Below are 16,706 nucleotides of genomic sequence, written 5' to 3' on the forward strand. Positions count from 1 at the left end.
AAAAACTACCGTAAAACAAAAAACGCTAAGCAGAATTGATATTGTCCTTGCAACATTGGAATTTCATAAATGCACGAATGGCTTGGCGTGCCAAAGAATAACGTCACAACAATGTGGTTGATCCTGGAACAACAGGATCAACCACATTGTTGTGACGATATCAGATCATCCGAGTTGCACACCCCTGGTCTAATGCATTTCGGAGGAGTTATTAATTCATGTCACTGTGAGCCTCCAAGCATCAAACGGATTTGAGCCTAAAAAGCAACGCATGAAAGCCAGTCCTCTTTGTTTATTCATCACCGGGGGTGCTGCATAAAGAGAGGCGACTTCTGCCAAAGTCAGGGTTAGTCGTGGTTAGATGGCTTTGTAAAGTACAGGCAGACAGAGTAAAGCTAGTCAGTGATGGTATGTATGTATTTGCATATATTATAGAGGCCACTAGTGCTGACCAAGCTGCCATCTTTCTCTCTTCCGTCTTTCAATGGCTGCTTCAATTTCAGCTTGAACCTCCAAACCGCAAGTAAGTAATCATTTTTTGTCATCTTTTCTTGCTGTCCCACTGGGCTGGACATTAGTTTAGTTTTTTTAGCTACATCTGGTGAAGTTGTGGTAAAATGCTGGTATTAGCCTATTCGTCGTAGCAAGCTAGCCTGAAGCTAATATTTGCTAAATTTAGGGACACCCGTGTCTCTTCAGGAGTTGGAGGCCGGTGTTTTAGGAGCGGATCTCAGGATCTCAACAGGCAGTGTTGGGCAGTAACATAATACATGCACCGGCGTTACGTATTTAAAATACAAAATATGAGTAAATGTATCCGTTACAATTACTGTTCAATAGGTGATATTGAGAATACAGTTAGTTTGTTGAAATAAATGGATTACATGGCGGTATTTACCTGTTTCATATGTTAGGCTATGGTCTCTCTACTTTTTGGTAATTCCACGCTGGTGGAAACCCAAACAAAACACGCAATAAGAGCCTCTAAAAATTATTATACAAAAATTATTTAATATGATTTAATATGTAGGCAATAAGAGAGTGTTACAGGCATCGCCCTAAACAATGTAGCCTCATGGGCAGTGTAGTCCGTGCTGCAGGGAGAATGGACTGCCATACCCGTTATGTGTCTGTGAGCGAGGGAGGGAGAGAAAGGAGAAGTACAGCTGTCACGGAGCAGAAACGGGAGCTGGAAGCATGTAAATATAATAATAACCACTAAAGCCAAAAAGAGTGCCTGACGAGCCCAGCTGCAAGTAAGCTGTTAAGACTCGACTGTACACTGTGTTCTTGTTTTCCTCCGAAACAATAAGCAGCCTTTCAACGCCTCTCTCTGTCTCTCGCTAGCAAACTTGACCCAGACAACAAAGTAAAGCTAGTTTTCAGCTATGAGCCCGACACGAACCGGACGTATTAGCCAGAGGTCCCTTTACTACGGTTCGGAGCCGCTGACCTGTTTTATATACGCGCTGAATAGTTTTCTACACGAGATCGCTGCAGCCTTACCTAATGTCCACCTACTGTTACTCATTTATATTAAGATTTTAACATCTAGTTGGTGTTGGTATGGCGAGTAGCCTTCAGTAATAGTAATAAATCACACAGCAATAGTACATTCATGTAGTTGTAAAGTATTCAGAATACATTACTTCTATAATCTTTGGTGGAATACATTTTAAAATTAACCTTCCCAACACTGTCAACAGGTTAGCACCTCATACCACAGTGCATCAAAGCAGTCTCATGAGCGCTGGGAAGGAGGAGCCCAGAGCCCAAAACAGACAGTGCAGGAGATGACAAGGTTAGTAATTGTATGGTGAAAATTATACTTTATCTTGATTGGCAAAAGAAAAGTAAATACAAAATCTGCTTCTCACATATAGGGCATTTCCAAAACTTCAATTTCTTTCATTACAGCTGTCCTGTGCCAGAAGTTCTGTTGACCCACAGTGAGAGGCATCATTTCAGAAACACCAGGAAGACTGAAACTCATCGCCGGGATCAAGCAGGGCTCGTGATCTTCACCAGCAGCTCCCTCACAAGAAGGATAAACCCAGCATTTCATGAACACTGATGGAGACCTTTGCTTTGTGTAATGTTAGAAGTACTCAGATAATCCTCAGAGGGTCTGGACTTTTAATAGAATAGAATTCAACTTTGTTGTCATTGCACATGCACAGGTACAGGGCAACGAAATGCAGTTTGCAGCCATTCAGAAGTGCTTTAGCCATGATATAGATATATTACAATATATATTAGCAATAATATAGATATGTAAGTATATTACAGAAATGGGTCTATTATGGTATGTTATAATGTACACGGTATGAAGTATGTTGTGAATATTCTATAACTATAAGTATGTACAGGCTGTAGTGAGTACAAACTATGTACAGGATATGAACAGGATATAAATATGAAAAACTACAGAAATCTGAGATATACAGTTATACAGAAATGTGAACTATGCAAATTATAAACAGTTGTAGGATTAAAAATCATCATATGTACAGAATGATTATTTACACAGAACTATACAGTAGTGCAGTTAAGTAATAGCTATAAGCTATAGTAATAGCTTTAAGTCCTGTAGAAAGTTAAATATATGTTGTGCTCACTGGTTACTCTGGTATGAATGACTCTGAATTACTTTATGATAAATAACACACTATTGTCAAAAAACAGTGAAAGAATTCCAGATCACAAGTTTTTAGTTCAAATACAAGTAACAACCTTTGACTTTTAATCAGGTTTTATTTAATTGTGTCAGAGAAAACATCACGTGCTCTTCATGTAGCTGAGTACATTCAGTGTTTAAAACAGAAGTTGTGCAGGTCTGAGATCAGCAGTTTTCTGAAACACCAAACTGAGGTACTGTTAATGCTGATGTATAGTGACACAGTTACAGGGGTGATTAATCCTTTTGACTTTTTGTCTTTAAATTTATCAATAAAACAACTGCAGCTTTCACTGACAGCACATGTGGTACTTTAACCTTTGTACTGTTTTCTTCAGTTAATTTTGGAGTTACTACAAAGATTGAAGATATAGGATGATCTGTCTGCTGTCACTGGGTGGTGCTGAGGTCTGAATCTGAGGACGGCTCCTGTAATCACAAACAGAACAGAATCATCACAAACTGAAATATTAAGTTTATCTCTCAAATCTGAAATACAGCTGATCCTTCTCCGGCCTCACACACTCGGGATCTGAAGTTGTTCAGTCCTACAGTTCTGCCGACAGCTGTTTATTTTTTTTATTTGTTTTAAAGGCCTTACTAACACTTTTTCTAATATCATGTTTACCTTTGAGTTGTTGATGCTTTATAAATGGACATCTGCAAAGATGAGATGATGGAGCAGGTTTCAGTCGAGGTTCAGTCTGCTGCTGCATCCTGGTCACAACATACAGAGGTGTTATCAGCTCAGTATTGAACAAGAAATATTAACGTTTCAAATTATTTGTCCTAAAGGATGCAAGCTGTACAGAGTACTGAACATGTGACTTTGTGAACATAATTCATTAAAAATAATTTGGACAGTTTTTTAACCTGAATATTTGTAACAAACTCAGTAAAAAAAAAAAAAAAAAAAGCTAAAAAAAATCATCAGGGGAAAAATGTAACATTTTAAGTTAAGCTGACAAGCGGAAGTAGTTGGTTTCAGTACATAAGTATCGGGCTTTGCTATTTAATCCGTAGCTATTGACTAATGAGGGGAATTTAAAAGTTGGCTTTAATGTCCTTCCACATGTGGAAAGCGACAGAAAACATGCCGCTGTTTGCACATATTTAATAATCAGCTCTGCACAGGAGCAGAAGCAGAGTCCAGCCCGTTGCTCTTACAGTATAATACTCATAATAAAAGTACAGTAACCGTGGTTAGTCACTGAGCAGCCCGGTGCGTTTCTCTTGATTTCTTTAGTCAGGGTAAATCCATTCACCTGCACGGGGTAGCTAAACGAACTTTACAAAACATGTTTCCCCGACAGCCGAGTGCTCATCTTAGCTAGCTAGGTCCTTAGGTAGCTAGCTAAGGACCTAAATTACGGATTAGCTTACAAACACATTTAACTTACCAAAAATAATGCGGTGGGGCCTCAGATCCTCCTGTCCGGTAGTCCAATTTACTGAAGAACACCTCAGGCTGTCACTTTGAAATAGTCGGTAATGTAAACGCTGGACCTCTCGGCATCTGCCATTCCCGAACAGACACGTGCGAGTTTGTCCGTGACCGCAGCCGCGTCGTCAGTGTTTTCTCCAGTCATTGGTCAGCATTATAATATATGCAAATACATGCGGGTCGGAATCCCCGCCCCCCAGCGCGCCCCCGTACACCAAAACAGTGCCAGCAGAGTGAAACTGAAAAATGGTTTGAAACCGAAAAAAAAAAATTGTAAGCGAAAACAAAAAAATTACAGTTTCAATTAATTGTTTTTCACTATCAATTTTTTTTTCGGTTTCAATACAAGATTTTTCAGTACATTTATTTCAGTTACAATATTTTTTTTCGGTTTCGTTTCAAGGTGGCATCGTTCTGATTCCATAGTATCTATCCACAGAGCACCAAACTCCTAAAGCTGGTGGACCCACAGAAGGGCAGCTGATGTACTGGTTTCAGACCTGAGCTGCCTTCAGTCATTATTATTCATTAACTTAAAAACCATGATCCATTAGCTAAAGTTTATAAATGAAGTTTCTCTTTGAAAAACAAACAAAAATATACTAGAAACAAAGAGTTGAGGGTGATGTGACATTCTGTGGAGGGTCTTATGTTCAGCCCAGTGTGTGTGTGTGTTTTTTGTTTGTTTTTTTAACTCTAAAGCTGGTATCATGTTGCATTATTCCATTAATATTTTGCTTGAATTTTCTATTGTGTATAAGAACATTTTAATCCATTGTTCTGGTGGATTTGCTGAGAGTCTCTAACAGCGGAGAAATGTAAGTAAGTAGTTCTACTCAACTGCAGTGCGCCCCAGGGCAGCTGTGGCTACAATGTAGCTTGCTATCGCCAGTGTGTGAATGTGTGTGTGAATGGGTGAATGACTGAATGTAGTGTAAAGCGCTTTGGGGTCCTATGGACTAGAAAAGCGCTATACAAATGCAGGCCATTCAACTGCAGTACATCAGTCCGAAGTTCAAATACTTTGAACCTGTTCTTCACAAGGCTGTAGGAAGAAGGCAGCCCCACAGAGACAGAGCTGGAGTCTGACGAGAGGAGGAAATGGCTGATTGAAAAAAAGATCAAAAGACTTGCAGGAGGACACAGAAAATGGAAAAAAAAGAGCAAAGAAAACTAAAAATAGTTTGTAGTTTATAGACTCTCTCCAAAAGGTCTACTGTCATCTTCACAGGCTTCAGCTCCAGGTTCTGACTGCATCACCTCCTGTCTGCATGTGTACTTGTCATTGTTCTGTATCAGGAGTTTCACAGATGGTTCTCCTGAGGTGCAGTCATCAGAGTAGAGGAAGAAGTGCAGTGGGGAGAGAACACACCCCTGGGGCAGGCTGGTGCTGATGGTCTGTGTGTGGCATTGTGATGCTCCTCAGCCTCAGCAGCTGCTGCCTGTCAGTCAGGAAGCTGGTGATCCACTGACAGGTGAAGGGGCACCTGTCAGTGGATCACCAGAATGACCCTGCTGAGATTTGGAGTAAACCATGCTATCACTGAATGTGAAACCTTTTTCTCAGGGCTTTCTGATCTGTTCCAGCTTCAGCTGCTGACTCACATGCCGTTAACTTCTGGCTAAAAATGTCCCGCACAACCAGAAAGTAGCAAGGAGACTCCGGAACTCTCCTCTGACTCCGACAGCCTCCGCTTCAGCAGGGGCGCTGTTCGCTCTCTCCGCACCGCGCTCCTCGACTCGGAACTCGCAGCGTGTTTACATTCCTGCTGGCTCTCTTTGTCCCGGAGGCTCCCGGCAGGGAGAAGCCGCAGAATGTGCACCGTGCAGCTGCTGCGAGTGTCGGTCCACGAGCGGATCAGCGCCGCCGCCGAAGACTTGTTGCTGCGGCTGGAGAAGGGAGAAGAAGCAGCCGAGCTCCCGACGATGAGAGCGCTGCTGACCGAGCGGCTGACGGTGGCCGCGGAGGAGATCGTCGCTCTGTTGGAGGAGACCGTGGCGGAGTACCAGGACAGAGTAGAGCGCTCGGAGCGGGAGATCTGCCGTCAGAGGAGGCTGCTCGATGCCGTGCTCAAGCCCGAAGTCCGGCTGCAAGCGGCAGGTCAGTGTCGCGCTAAACGCAAGCAGGACCCACGCAGAACACAAACAGGACCCTCGGTATGGGCTAACCAGCTGGTTATTGTCACCGATTAATGAGTTACTGGCTCCACGGAGACATAGCTGATCGTTCTCTTTTAACAGTCAGCAGAAATCTGAAATATTTGATCTTCGAATTAATAAGCTTTTGCAGTCTCATCGGTCATAAAGGTTCAGTGTAAGCGCCACCGCAGAAATACTGTTTCAGTCTTCTTCTTCTTCTTCTTCTTCTTCTTCTTCTTCTGCATAGGGTTTACTGGCGGTTGGCACTATTTCAGTCTGTTGGGGCCGATGCTTTTACTCACACTGCTTTCCAGCACGTGTAACACCAGGGGCGGATCTAGAAGGGTGGCATGGGGTGGCAAGTGCCACCCTAAAATGATCCCTTGCCACCCCAGTTTTGCATATGACAGTGTTGTTTATTAATATAAGATAGCATTAACAGTTTGAGCGTAGTTACAGTCAACAGTGAATATAAATGCTAAAACTGAATATATTGCATAGTGTTCCCCCCTCCACCATTAACAAATGGTTCAGTCCATAGCAGGACCGGCTTTTTTTTGGTAGCAAGTGATGGTTATGATTGTGCCAGAGCACATTTTGAACAACACCTTGGGAATTTCGCTTTTTACACAGATGGTTGGATGTTACACTGTGGAAATGGAAGGAAGGTGAGTGTTATTAACCCTGCGTGGTCCACGGACACGCTGCACCTCCAAATCACATGACTGATGTAAGCTGACATAGCAACAAGCTGCAGCCACGCTGAGTCTCTATTTCAGCCCACATTGAAAGTTCGAACTTCAAAGTTTTTACATTTTAATTACAGGCCAGTAAATCCAGAGTTATGATAATATATATATAAGCCATGCTTTTTTCTAAATACTGTCGTCACGTTTGTGTGTGTGTGTGTTTTAAGCGTTTTCTAAGGACAGCGCAAAAACGGTAAAGAAAGAAATAAAGCCACATGTTTCCTATCGGTGGAAAAATGTACCATGTCGACCAATTAAAAAAGTCAACACGTGGGATTTGGTTGTTTAGGAAGAGGGGAGAGTTTTGTGACGTTTAGTGTGGAGTGTATACTTAGTGTGTTGTGTTGTGTAGTTGTTCTGTTGTGTAGTCGTTGTTTTGTTTTGTGTGTCAGTGAGGGCACTAATGAATGTCATTAAGGCACATTTGCAACGTAAACACTGTCACTAAGTAGAAAACCAGCGGAGTGATACACCTCCTGTTGTCAGGCCTGCAGGTTTATCCCTGTGCTGTTCTCCTGTTTTTACTGGCACACATCATTTGTGGGGCATCTTATTGCAACACCTGATTGTTCTCTCATTTTAGTTTTAGTAATATTTTTAAATGGTTGTACAAAATAAAAAAAGGTCTATTGGCCGCATTTTTAGATAAATTGTTGTTTATGTTTCCAAAATGTACATTTTATATTTGCATTTCAAGTTATAAAAATTTACTCCACATGTCTGTGGTTTTTTTTACAGTAAAGAAATACTACTAGGATTTTAAGTTCTTTGTGTGATTTCAGATCAGTAATACTAATGCAGTATGTCAGTGAAAAAAACAGTTAAATTCAGTTGAGCTGAAAAGAAAGATACCAAACGAGGCAAGGGGAAAAAATAAAATGAAACAATTTGAGGGTGAAATACAAACGTAAACTCAAAAGGAGTCAAAAATGGCCGGTTGTATTTCAGACCTCAGTGGGTTCATCCAACAAATCATGAAAAATTAGATTTAAATTTTTGTTCATAACAGTGCAGATTTCTGACATTTTGTGTAATTTAAGCTGTAACAATGTGATTGTTTTCTAACAAAAAACAGTGTGAAACTTAAGTTAGACTTGTGTTTGTAAATGAACCGCCCCATGTTGTGTAGCTTTCTGGGTTTTATAGTTATTGGGCTACATATTTATTTATTATACAGGCTATACAGAAACTCACATGTTTTATGTAACTAAAGTGTGTAATTATGTGGGCTACAGACAATAATCAAGTTATAGACTGTATTTATATGAAAAATGTGTATACTTACTGCATTTGAATTATTTTAACCATATGTAACCACCTGCACATGTGTTTGAAAAAAAAGGCTTTGAGGGTCATCAGCTGTTCCCTCCACTTTTCAGTCCACTTTAAACGCTTTTTTGGTTCTGAAGAGACGGCGCTGTTTCTGGAGCATGTTCATGCTTCTTCCGCTTTGTGTAACAGAGCTGATAGCACGGTGAGGTGTGTTCACAGGCTGTGGTCCTCATTTACCAACAGTGCACACGCACAAATCTATGTGGAAATCGTGAGCGTGACAATGACGATTCAGCGATATTTGCATACTTGGATTTTTTCAATGCTGCTGCGTCACAAAAGGTCCAACAGCTTTGTTGTGAGCAGAGCAGCTTTGAGCTGCGTGGGGAGTTTGAAATTCTTTAAAAGGGGCCCACCTTAAAGAACAGGAGGTCTCCATCAGGTTAAAACATGTTTTCATGTCTTTGCTTTTCATGGAAAAACATTCTATAGATTATTTTAAGCTTTCCTATGTGGATTTTTATGGTCACTCATGAGTCAGTCATCTTATAGATGGGAATTAAAATGTGTTTGTTTTGCTGGTGGGACAGATTTTAGGATTTGCATGTACATATTGTTATATTATTATCCAGTGTATTGTTGTGTGTTGTTTCTTCTCTGGTTTAACTTCAAGGTTCTTCTACACACAGGAAATACCTCCATTGTGCAAACAGCCAGTCAGAGGACAGCTGAGATTAAGGTGACTGTGCAGTGTGCAGGTATGTGCATTAAAGTATTTCAGAATCATCACCATGACAATATTAATCTTAAAAATATACATTAAATATACATTAAACTGTTCACTGCTCCGCGGGTATGATGTATGTTTGATGCTCCAAGCAGCCCAGAAATCTTAGCAGGTTAAGTCAGAAATTAAAGATGCTTCCGCATCAGGTTAACACAAACCACACAGCCTGATTCTGTGTTCATTTTTTCCAAATAAAGGAATCTGATCACATATGCTCAGACCAAAGCTGGTGATTCTCGGTGCTCTGGGGTGAAAATGGTCCATATGTTAATGTAAATTGCATTGATCTGCACCAAGTAGATGAGGAGGGCAGGAAGAGCACAGAAAATCCCGTTTATTTTTTTCAAAATCAAAGACCCTCTGTAGACCAAACACTTGGCATTTCGGCATTATCATACCTGTTGGATTGGACTGAGTAACACCTGGAAATAAAGGTGCTTCGATCTGCATTACATCTGAAAGCATTCATCCAGCTGATGTCAGGACCTATCATAAATAAAATCAGAGTAAAGGAATTAAAATTCCAGTTTTTAAAAGGAGTTGAAAACTGTGTAAATGTAACTAAAACAGAATATGAAGAAAGAACCATTGGGGTCAGTTACTGTAGTTACTGTAATACCGGTTTCCACCACAGGGTGGAGCATTGAGTCAGTCTAACTTTCATCTAACAAGCTCACTCATTCAGTACATGTTTTGATTTTCGAAAGCGCCCTCTGAGGAAATGGATCAAAACATATCTCAAAATGCTCCATGCTGTAATGAGGGGTGGGTGATATATCAAATATACTCAATGTATCGCAAGTTTTTCCACGTATGATGGTTAAAAATGACTTCATCGCAATCATCGGGTATAAATTGCCATGGAAATATTAGAGTGAAATATTGCCGCAAAAGGTAGCAGTACCACAAATTTATTCTACCAGCTGAAACGTCATCCACTACAAAATTAAGAATGTTTTAAACTCCACATATCAGCGTCTCCCCACACACTAAAGAAAATGTTAAATAAACCAGCTGCAATTACCTATAAAGGTTCTTGGTCGCTCTCTAGACTTTTATTTCTGTAATTTGAGGTCATCACATTTTTTATTTTACAGTTTTTATATGTTATAAGCACAAAAGAGCACCTTTTTCATCTCAATTGTTTTATTGTCTCGTGAATTTATTGCTTGATGTACTTTTTGTTTCTATGATCTTTTGCTTGTTAAAGGTCTATTGTTGACCACAGAAAGAGACATAAGGTATGTCCCAATTCGTAGGCCGCATCCTTCAGAGGCCGCATTTGAAGGCCAATTACCTCACGGCCAGGCGACGAAGGCTGTCATAATTTGAAGGCTGCTCCAAATGCGGCCAACAACTGTGTTCTTCATTTCCCCAGATTTTAAGGATGGGTCGGGTCCTTTTTTCAGTGTTTTATTTGTTTCTGAGTAAATCGGTTTAGCTGAGATTAAAGTTATAGTTTTCACACAGCTGAATAAACGTCAAACAGGAAATGGTTAAACAGAAATGTGAGATGGTCGAGAATTTACTCCAATGTCATGTTATATATTAGCGAGCAAGGAGCAGACGGCTGAGTTTATTAAACTCCACCGCGACAGCTGGTGACGCAAATCTGAAAGCTAGACCGTCCCATTCAACAGCCTCGCACTTCTGGCTTACTTGGCTTTCAAAGGACCTGGCCCACATAGACCGTGAAGGCCAGGTCCTATGCGGCCTATGAATTGGGACATACCTATACTGTAATGTATAGTCACTTGTGAAAAACCTTTGACTGGTTAAAATAAAATATTTCAATTTATTCACATTTTTTTTGTGTTTAAGTAAAAAAAATAAAAAAAATAAAAAAATTTAATTGTCGATTTGAATGAGTATACCAGTGCAATTTTGGGCACTATATGAAAATAGCATTTGTTTTTGGAGGTTATTTAACATATCATGATATATATTGTGTATCGTGATGTAGCCCCCCCCCGAAAAACGTGATATCAGATTTTCCTCATATTGCCCAGCCCTAGCTGCAATAACTCAGCCATCACTAGGTGCATCTCAGGTGTTCTGATCTGATTGATGCTGACAACTGTTGTTTTCCTCCTCAGATCCTCTGCAGTCAGTGACGCTATATGACCCAAACGACCCCACAGACCAGGATCCCTCCGATCCAGAGGAGCACGATGGCAGCAACGTTTCCTGTCCATCATCACCTCCTTCGCCCTCGCCATCCTACCACCCACCCCTCTCTGAGAGCAGCGATGGAGACCCGGACAGTGACTGGATTGAACATAGGCGGACTCTCAGACCTCTCAGGAGGAAGAAGCGTAGCCGTCCGGCGCTCAGTGTCACAAGCAACCGGAGGCGCTCGAGTCTGGCTCAGAGCTTCAGCTGCCACGTGTGTGACCGGGCACTGCAAGGGAAAGGCTTCCTACTCAAACACGTCCTGCACACCTGTGCCAGCAACCCAGACTTTCGCTGCGGTTACTGTGGGGAATGCCTGGACTCTGCCGATGGCCTGAAGGCTCATCTGCAGATGCACCAGGACAAAAGCAAAACATGCTCCTTCTGCGGGAAAACCTTCCATTCCATCCTGGCCCAGGAAATGCATGTGCGGTTGCACACAGGAGAGAAACCGTACAGCTGCAACTTCTGCGGCAAGAAGTTCAGTCAGAAGGGCAACCTGACATCACACCTGCGTGTCCACGCAGAAGAGAAAGCCTTCAAATGTAAAGAGTGCAGCCGTGCCTTCTGTCACATGAGCTCTTTGGAGCGCCACATGGAGGAGCACAGGAGCTCAGCAGTGCACACCTGCAGTGTCTGCGGTGAGGAGTTCAGTAAACGGAACAGTCTGCGGCAACACATGGCAACTCATCAGAAGAACGACAGCCTCAGAATTAAGACGAACCGCACTTCAATACCGTCCTTCCGCTGCAAAGTTTGCAGTGACACCTTTGATAGGAAGACCCTGTTAGTGAAACACGTGGCGACTCACCTGCAAGACACGGACTGCCGCTGTGGACTCTGCGGACACCATTATGAGTCCTCTGACAGCCTTGCTGCACACCTGCGCTCTCACCGCGAGGCTGGCGGCACCTGCAGCATCTGCGGGAAGTGCTTCCCGGGCCAATCGGCGCTGCAGATGCACCTGAGGATCCACACTGGGGAGAAACCCTACAGCTGCAGCTTCTGTGGGAAGGCTTTCAACCAGAGTGGCAACCTGAAGACACACCTGAAAATCCACACGGGTGAGCGGGCGTTCTCCTGCAGCCTGTGTGGGAAAGGCTTCACCCAAAAACAGACCCTGGACACACATGTCCGCTTTCACAACAAGGAGCGCCGCTTCCTGTGCCAGGTATGCGGGAAGGGCTTCATGCAGGATGTGGACCTTAAGAGACATATGCTGATCCATACCGGGGAGAAACCATACGCCTGTAGGGTCTGTGGGAAAAGTTTCCAGGCCAAACGCTCGCTTAATGGGCACCTTAAAGTGCATTTAGCTGGCCAGGAGGACTCGAGGCCAGAGCCGCAGAGGACAGCAGAGGACAGCTTCTACTCAGGATTCACGCAGTTGTAGTACCACAGCACCTCCCCATTATTCATAATAGCACAGAACACTACAGTTGACAGGAAGTTTCTGACAAAATGGAATCTCTATAAAGTTGGTCATGTTTTCATAATGGTAGTGGTACCACCTTCACTGACTGTACTCCTGTCGTGTCCATCTGTCTCCCTCTCATTCACACACATGCATTTTGTTTTCCTCTTACTGGCTCCTCTTTTCTCCAGAGCATACCTCCACCTCTCCATGCTCTCCTCCACCTACTCACTACAGATCACGGCGTCATCTGTAAACATCGCAGTCCACAGACCTTATCTCTCAGTCGGTCCTTCACCACAGTAAACAAGAGGGGCTCAGAGCATACCTGATGTAATCCCACCTCCACCTTTAACCGCCCTGTCACTCCTACCACTCAATTCACCACTGTCTCTGTCCTCATACATGTCCTGCACCACCATCACAGACTTCTCTGCCACTCCTTACTTACCGCAGTTCCTCTCTGAACTGCTAATCATCTGATCCCTCTGACCCACAAAGACACAGTGAAGCTCCTTTTGACCTTCTTTAAACTTCCTCATCAACACTCTCAAGGCAAACATCACATTCACTAACTGTCATCCTTTCTCATTTTCTTCATTCATCATCTCCTCCATGTACTGCTTACATCACATCACACCCTCTTCACTTGTTATTACATTTCAGTCCTTGAAACAGCTTGGTCTCTATGTCTAACCAGTCTCCTTCCTTGGTGTCCAGTCTCACATACAGGTCACAATAAGCTTTTTCTACCATTGCTGTCCACTGAGCCTGTGTACTTCTGTCTACTTTTTTCAATCAACCCACTTTTTCTTTGCTAACCTCTCCTGTAGTTCCTCATTCCTCCACTAAGTCTCCTTGTCCTCTTTCCTCTCACTACTCAGTCCTCTGTTAACTCTACCTGCCACCGAAAGCTTGTTTCACCTCCTCCATGAACTCTGTACAACATTTATTTTTCTACAACTTCCACCATTTAATCTTTGCCTCTACCTTTGCTCAATTCCACTGCTTTTTTTTTTTTCAAACTTTATTTTTTTTCTTTAGAAATACACAGTGCATCTTGCTCCTTTATACATGCGCATATATACACACATACTGTACACATACACCCACACCTACATACATATACACACACCTTCAAATACCTACATACATACAAACTTTGCATATTGTTGTATGTGTCTACACAAGTGCCCATTCAGCACAAAATGGAGAAAAGTCCAGTTGAGCACTAAACAAGGTCCCGGAAATAAAGTTAAATGAAAAGAGATTGAGATGGGAAAATCATTTTGTATGACCATATCTTTGAAATTTTTCTTTACAGAGTCTTAGAGAAAAGGTAAATGTTTTCCATTTCAAAAATATCTTTTACCTTTTTAATCGTTGTTTTCTCTCTCCAATAAGATTTAATAGCAGGACAGGTCCAGAATATGTGATAGTGATCAGCCATGGTGTTGCCACATTGTCTCCAGCAGTTACTAGATTCAGGTTTGCTATTCTGAAGTGGTTTATTTTTAGGGTTAATGAAAAATCTAATGTTATTCTTCCAGGAATATTCCCTCCAAAGAGGGGACCTTGACGTGCTATTGTTTGTCTTCTTTCTCCCATTTGGTCTTAACATATTGGGTGTAGTGCTTCCTGAATGATTGTAAATATGAATAGTTTAGAGATCAGCCTTTTATGTACTTTACCTTTCTAGGTGTTCACAAATATGTCAATGAGGCACCCACTACCTTACAACTTTATTATTTTTATTAAAGTGGTGTCTCAATTGTCTATAAAAAGCAGTTTTATTTAACCTGTAAGTTTCACTGAGTGGTAAGAATCTGCCCATATCTGTTTTGGCTGAGATTTTACAGTATGCTGTAATACCCTTCCAAGTCCTTTGTGGTAGTGTAAAGTCTGTATCATATCCTGCCCATCTTAGTAGTCACACTTTCCTTTCTAAATTATTAGTTTTTACCTTCTTTAATCCCTATGTTTAAAGCTACTTTAGTGTACACGTGTTTTTCCTGTAGGCTTATATCACCCAATAAAGACTGTAAAACCTGTCTAATTGGGTAAGTTCAAAATCTTTTCATTTTGCTTCGTATCTAGTATCACAAAGTCTAACCAAGTACTGAAGCTGTAATCGTAATTGTCCTCCAGGTTAGGTAAAGACAATCTACCTTGGTCTTTTGGTAACTGTAGAGTCTCAAGTTGTACCCTGGTTTTTATCTCGCCAAATAAGTTGTGAGATCATTCTTTTCCACTCATTAAGTTGTTTCGGGGGAATTTCAATTGGCAGGGACTGAAAAAGAAACAACACACAGGGTAAAATTGTGAAGAAAAAAATGGTCACAATTTCTATTCTGCCATACAGACAAACTGTCAAAGGTGCCCATCTTCCTGAGTCCACTTTTATATTTTGTGTGATAGCGTTATAATTTAAGTTATAAATTTCTGTCAAATCCTTTGTTATGGTGACTCCAAGATACGTCAGTTTGTTAGTATTCCATTTGAAATTATGCATTTTACGTATGTTTTCTTTTGGTACATAGATGCAAGTTAGAGTTTGGGTTTTTTGTATATTTAATTTGCAACCTGAGTATTGGCTAAATTGTTTAAGACGAGTCATCAATTTAGGGAGGCTAGAGTCCGGATTGGACAAGGTCAAAAGTACATCATCTGCATATAAGCATATTTTATACTCCACTCCTCGATTTCCTTGTCTTCTCTAATCTATTGAACCAGGGCTCTATAAAGAGTACAGACAAAGTAAAGTTTAGGGGACTCCCCTGAAGACATCCTCTCTCAAGCGTAATAATCCTAGACAGATTTCCATTATTTTTTTATCTGGGCAGTTGGACGACTGTACAGCAATTTCAAACAACCTATGATCTGTTCTTTGAATTCAAATTGTTTTAGTACTAAGAGATTCAGGATTTTGATTTTTTGATAAGTTTGAGGAGTCCAAGGTAGGGTGTAATTGTACATTTCAGTCTCCACCACATATCAGAACACCTGATGTCTCTGTAGCAACTAAATCAAACATGGTCCTTAATAATGATTTGTGTTGTCCAGGAGGTCTGTAGATGTTAAGTAGCATCACTACTTTAGAGTCTAGAATTCCTTTTACCAAAATATATAGTCCTTCCTCAGCTGGAAGGAATTTGTTTTAAAATTAGAATTGCAACTCCCCTATTGGGTCCCTTTGTGTTTGATAAATAAAATATGTATTTCAATCTGGGGTGTTTAGGTTTTTGTGCCCTTTTTTGGTAAAGCGGGTCTCCTGCCAAAGAATTATATGATGGTTTTCCTCTTTCATTCCAGCAATAAGTTTACATCTTTTAACTGGGTTTTGTAACTCATTGACATTAAGTGTTAGTAAACTATACTGCTGAAAGGACATGCCTTGTATAAGAAACAGCATTTACATTGTAAACCTTGGGTGACAAAAAACACAACACACATCTGACAAAACTTGGAACTTTAACTGAAACAGAACAAATGAGAGAATGGTGGTTTCTACTCAAAATCAGAATTTCCCAAAAACCTTTTGGAGAGGAAAGCTCTTGCATTACGAGGGGCCTCTCCTCGGTAAGGTTATGAATAATCAAAGTATTACAAAGTAGTTAGTAGTCAAAATAAACAGGAAAACAAGCTTCCAGAACAGTGGCTTATTCTCCAAGTTCTCTAAGGCAGACATTTGTAACTTCCAGTGTAAAATTAAACTGAAATGGTTACACTAAATTATATTTAGTGTTGTTAAACTAAAGTGTCAAGCCTTACCCAGGGAAAGTCAAATCGACAGAGAAACTGAATTTCTCTGGATTCTGTGGTTTGGGTCTCTCTCTGTGACTTCTTTGCATTCACAGCTCCGTATCACTTAGGGACAACTCCAATTTAATAAACGTTTCTAAAAAAACTCCCATAGTTTGTCTCTTACAGTGTCTTCAGGAATTCCGTATACACAAATGTTGTAGCTATATTTTTCCCAATTTGTGTTTTCACCTTCTTTTCCCCCCGCTTTTTTTCCTCCATGAAATCTGTAACAGTCAGTTTAAAGATTA

At 41.2% G+C, this 16,706-nt stretch overlaps 1 protein-coding gene and 2 long non-coding RNA genes across 3 annotated transcripts; 2 read left to right on the top strand and 1 right to left on the bottom strand.

The window, feature by feature from the left end:
• Positions 1–400: 400 nt before the first annotated feature.
• LOC112430180 (uncharacterized) lies at positions 401–3,075 on the top strand. The gene is made up of 3 exons (XR_003021966.2): positions 401–523; positions 1,707–1,801; positions 1,918–3,075. It is a non-coding gene; the product is annotated as an uncharacterized LOC112430180 (long non-coding RNA).
• Positions 2,982–5,593, bottom strand: LOC143414510 (uncharacterized). The gene is made up of 3 exons (XR_013095128.1): positions 4,078–5,593; positions 3,306–3,394; positions 2,982–3,106 (listed from the first exon to the last, which is right to left on the bottom strand). It is a non-coding gene; the product is annotated as an uncharacterized LOC143414510 (long non-coding RNA).
• A 243-nt stretch (positions 5,594–5,836) lies between these two features.
• On the top strand, positions 5,837–13,924 carry LOC105941213 (uncharacterized). Its single transcript, XM_024798235.2, has 3 exons — positions 5,837–6,222; positions 8,971–9,039; positions 11,165–13,924. Exons 1-3 carry the CDS (start codon positions 5,937–5,939, stop codon positions 12,631–12,633), a joined length of 1,824 nt encoding a protein of 607 aa, XP_024654003.1. The 5' UTR covers positions 5,837–5,936; the 3' UTR covers positions 12,634–13,924.
• Positions 13,925–16,706: the final 2,782 nt, after the last annotated feature.

The sequence above is a fragment of the Maylandia zebra genome, linkage group LG22, assembly GCF_041146795.1.
Source record: "Maylandia zebra isolate NMK-2024a linkage group LG22, Mzebra_GT3a, whole genome shotgun sequence".
Lineage (NCBI taxonomy): Eukaryota > Metazoa > Chordata > Actinopteri > Cichliformes > Cichlidae > Maylandia > Maylandia zebra.

Excerpts from the sequence above, each read along its gene's own strand:
- LOC105941213 (XM_024798235.2), top strand. The coding sequence starts at position 5,937 with ATGTGCACCGTGCAGCTGCTGCGAGTGTCGGTCCACGAGCGGATCAGC. Across the intron at positions 6,223-8,970 it reads AGTCCGGCTGCAAGCGGCAG|GAAATACCTCCATTGTGCAA; the intron begins GTCAGTGTCGCG and ends TTCTACACACAG. Across the intron at positions 9,040-11,164 it reads GGTGACTGTGCAGTGTGCAG|ATCCTCTGCAGTCAGTGACG; the intron begins GTATGTGCATTA and ends TTTCCTCCTCAG.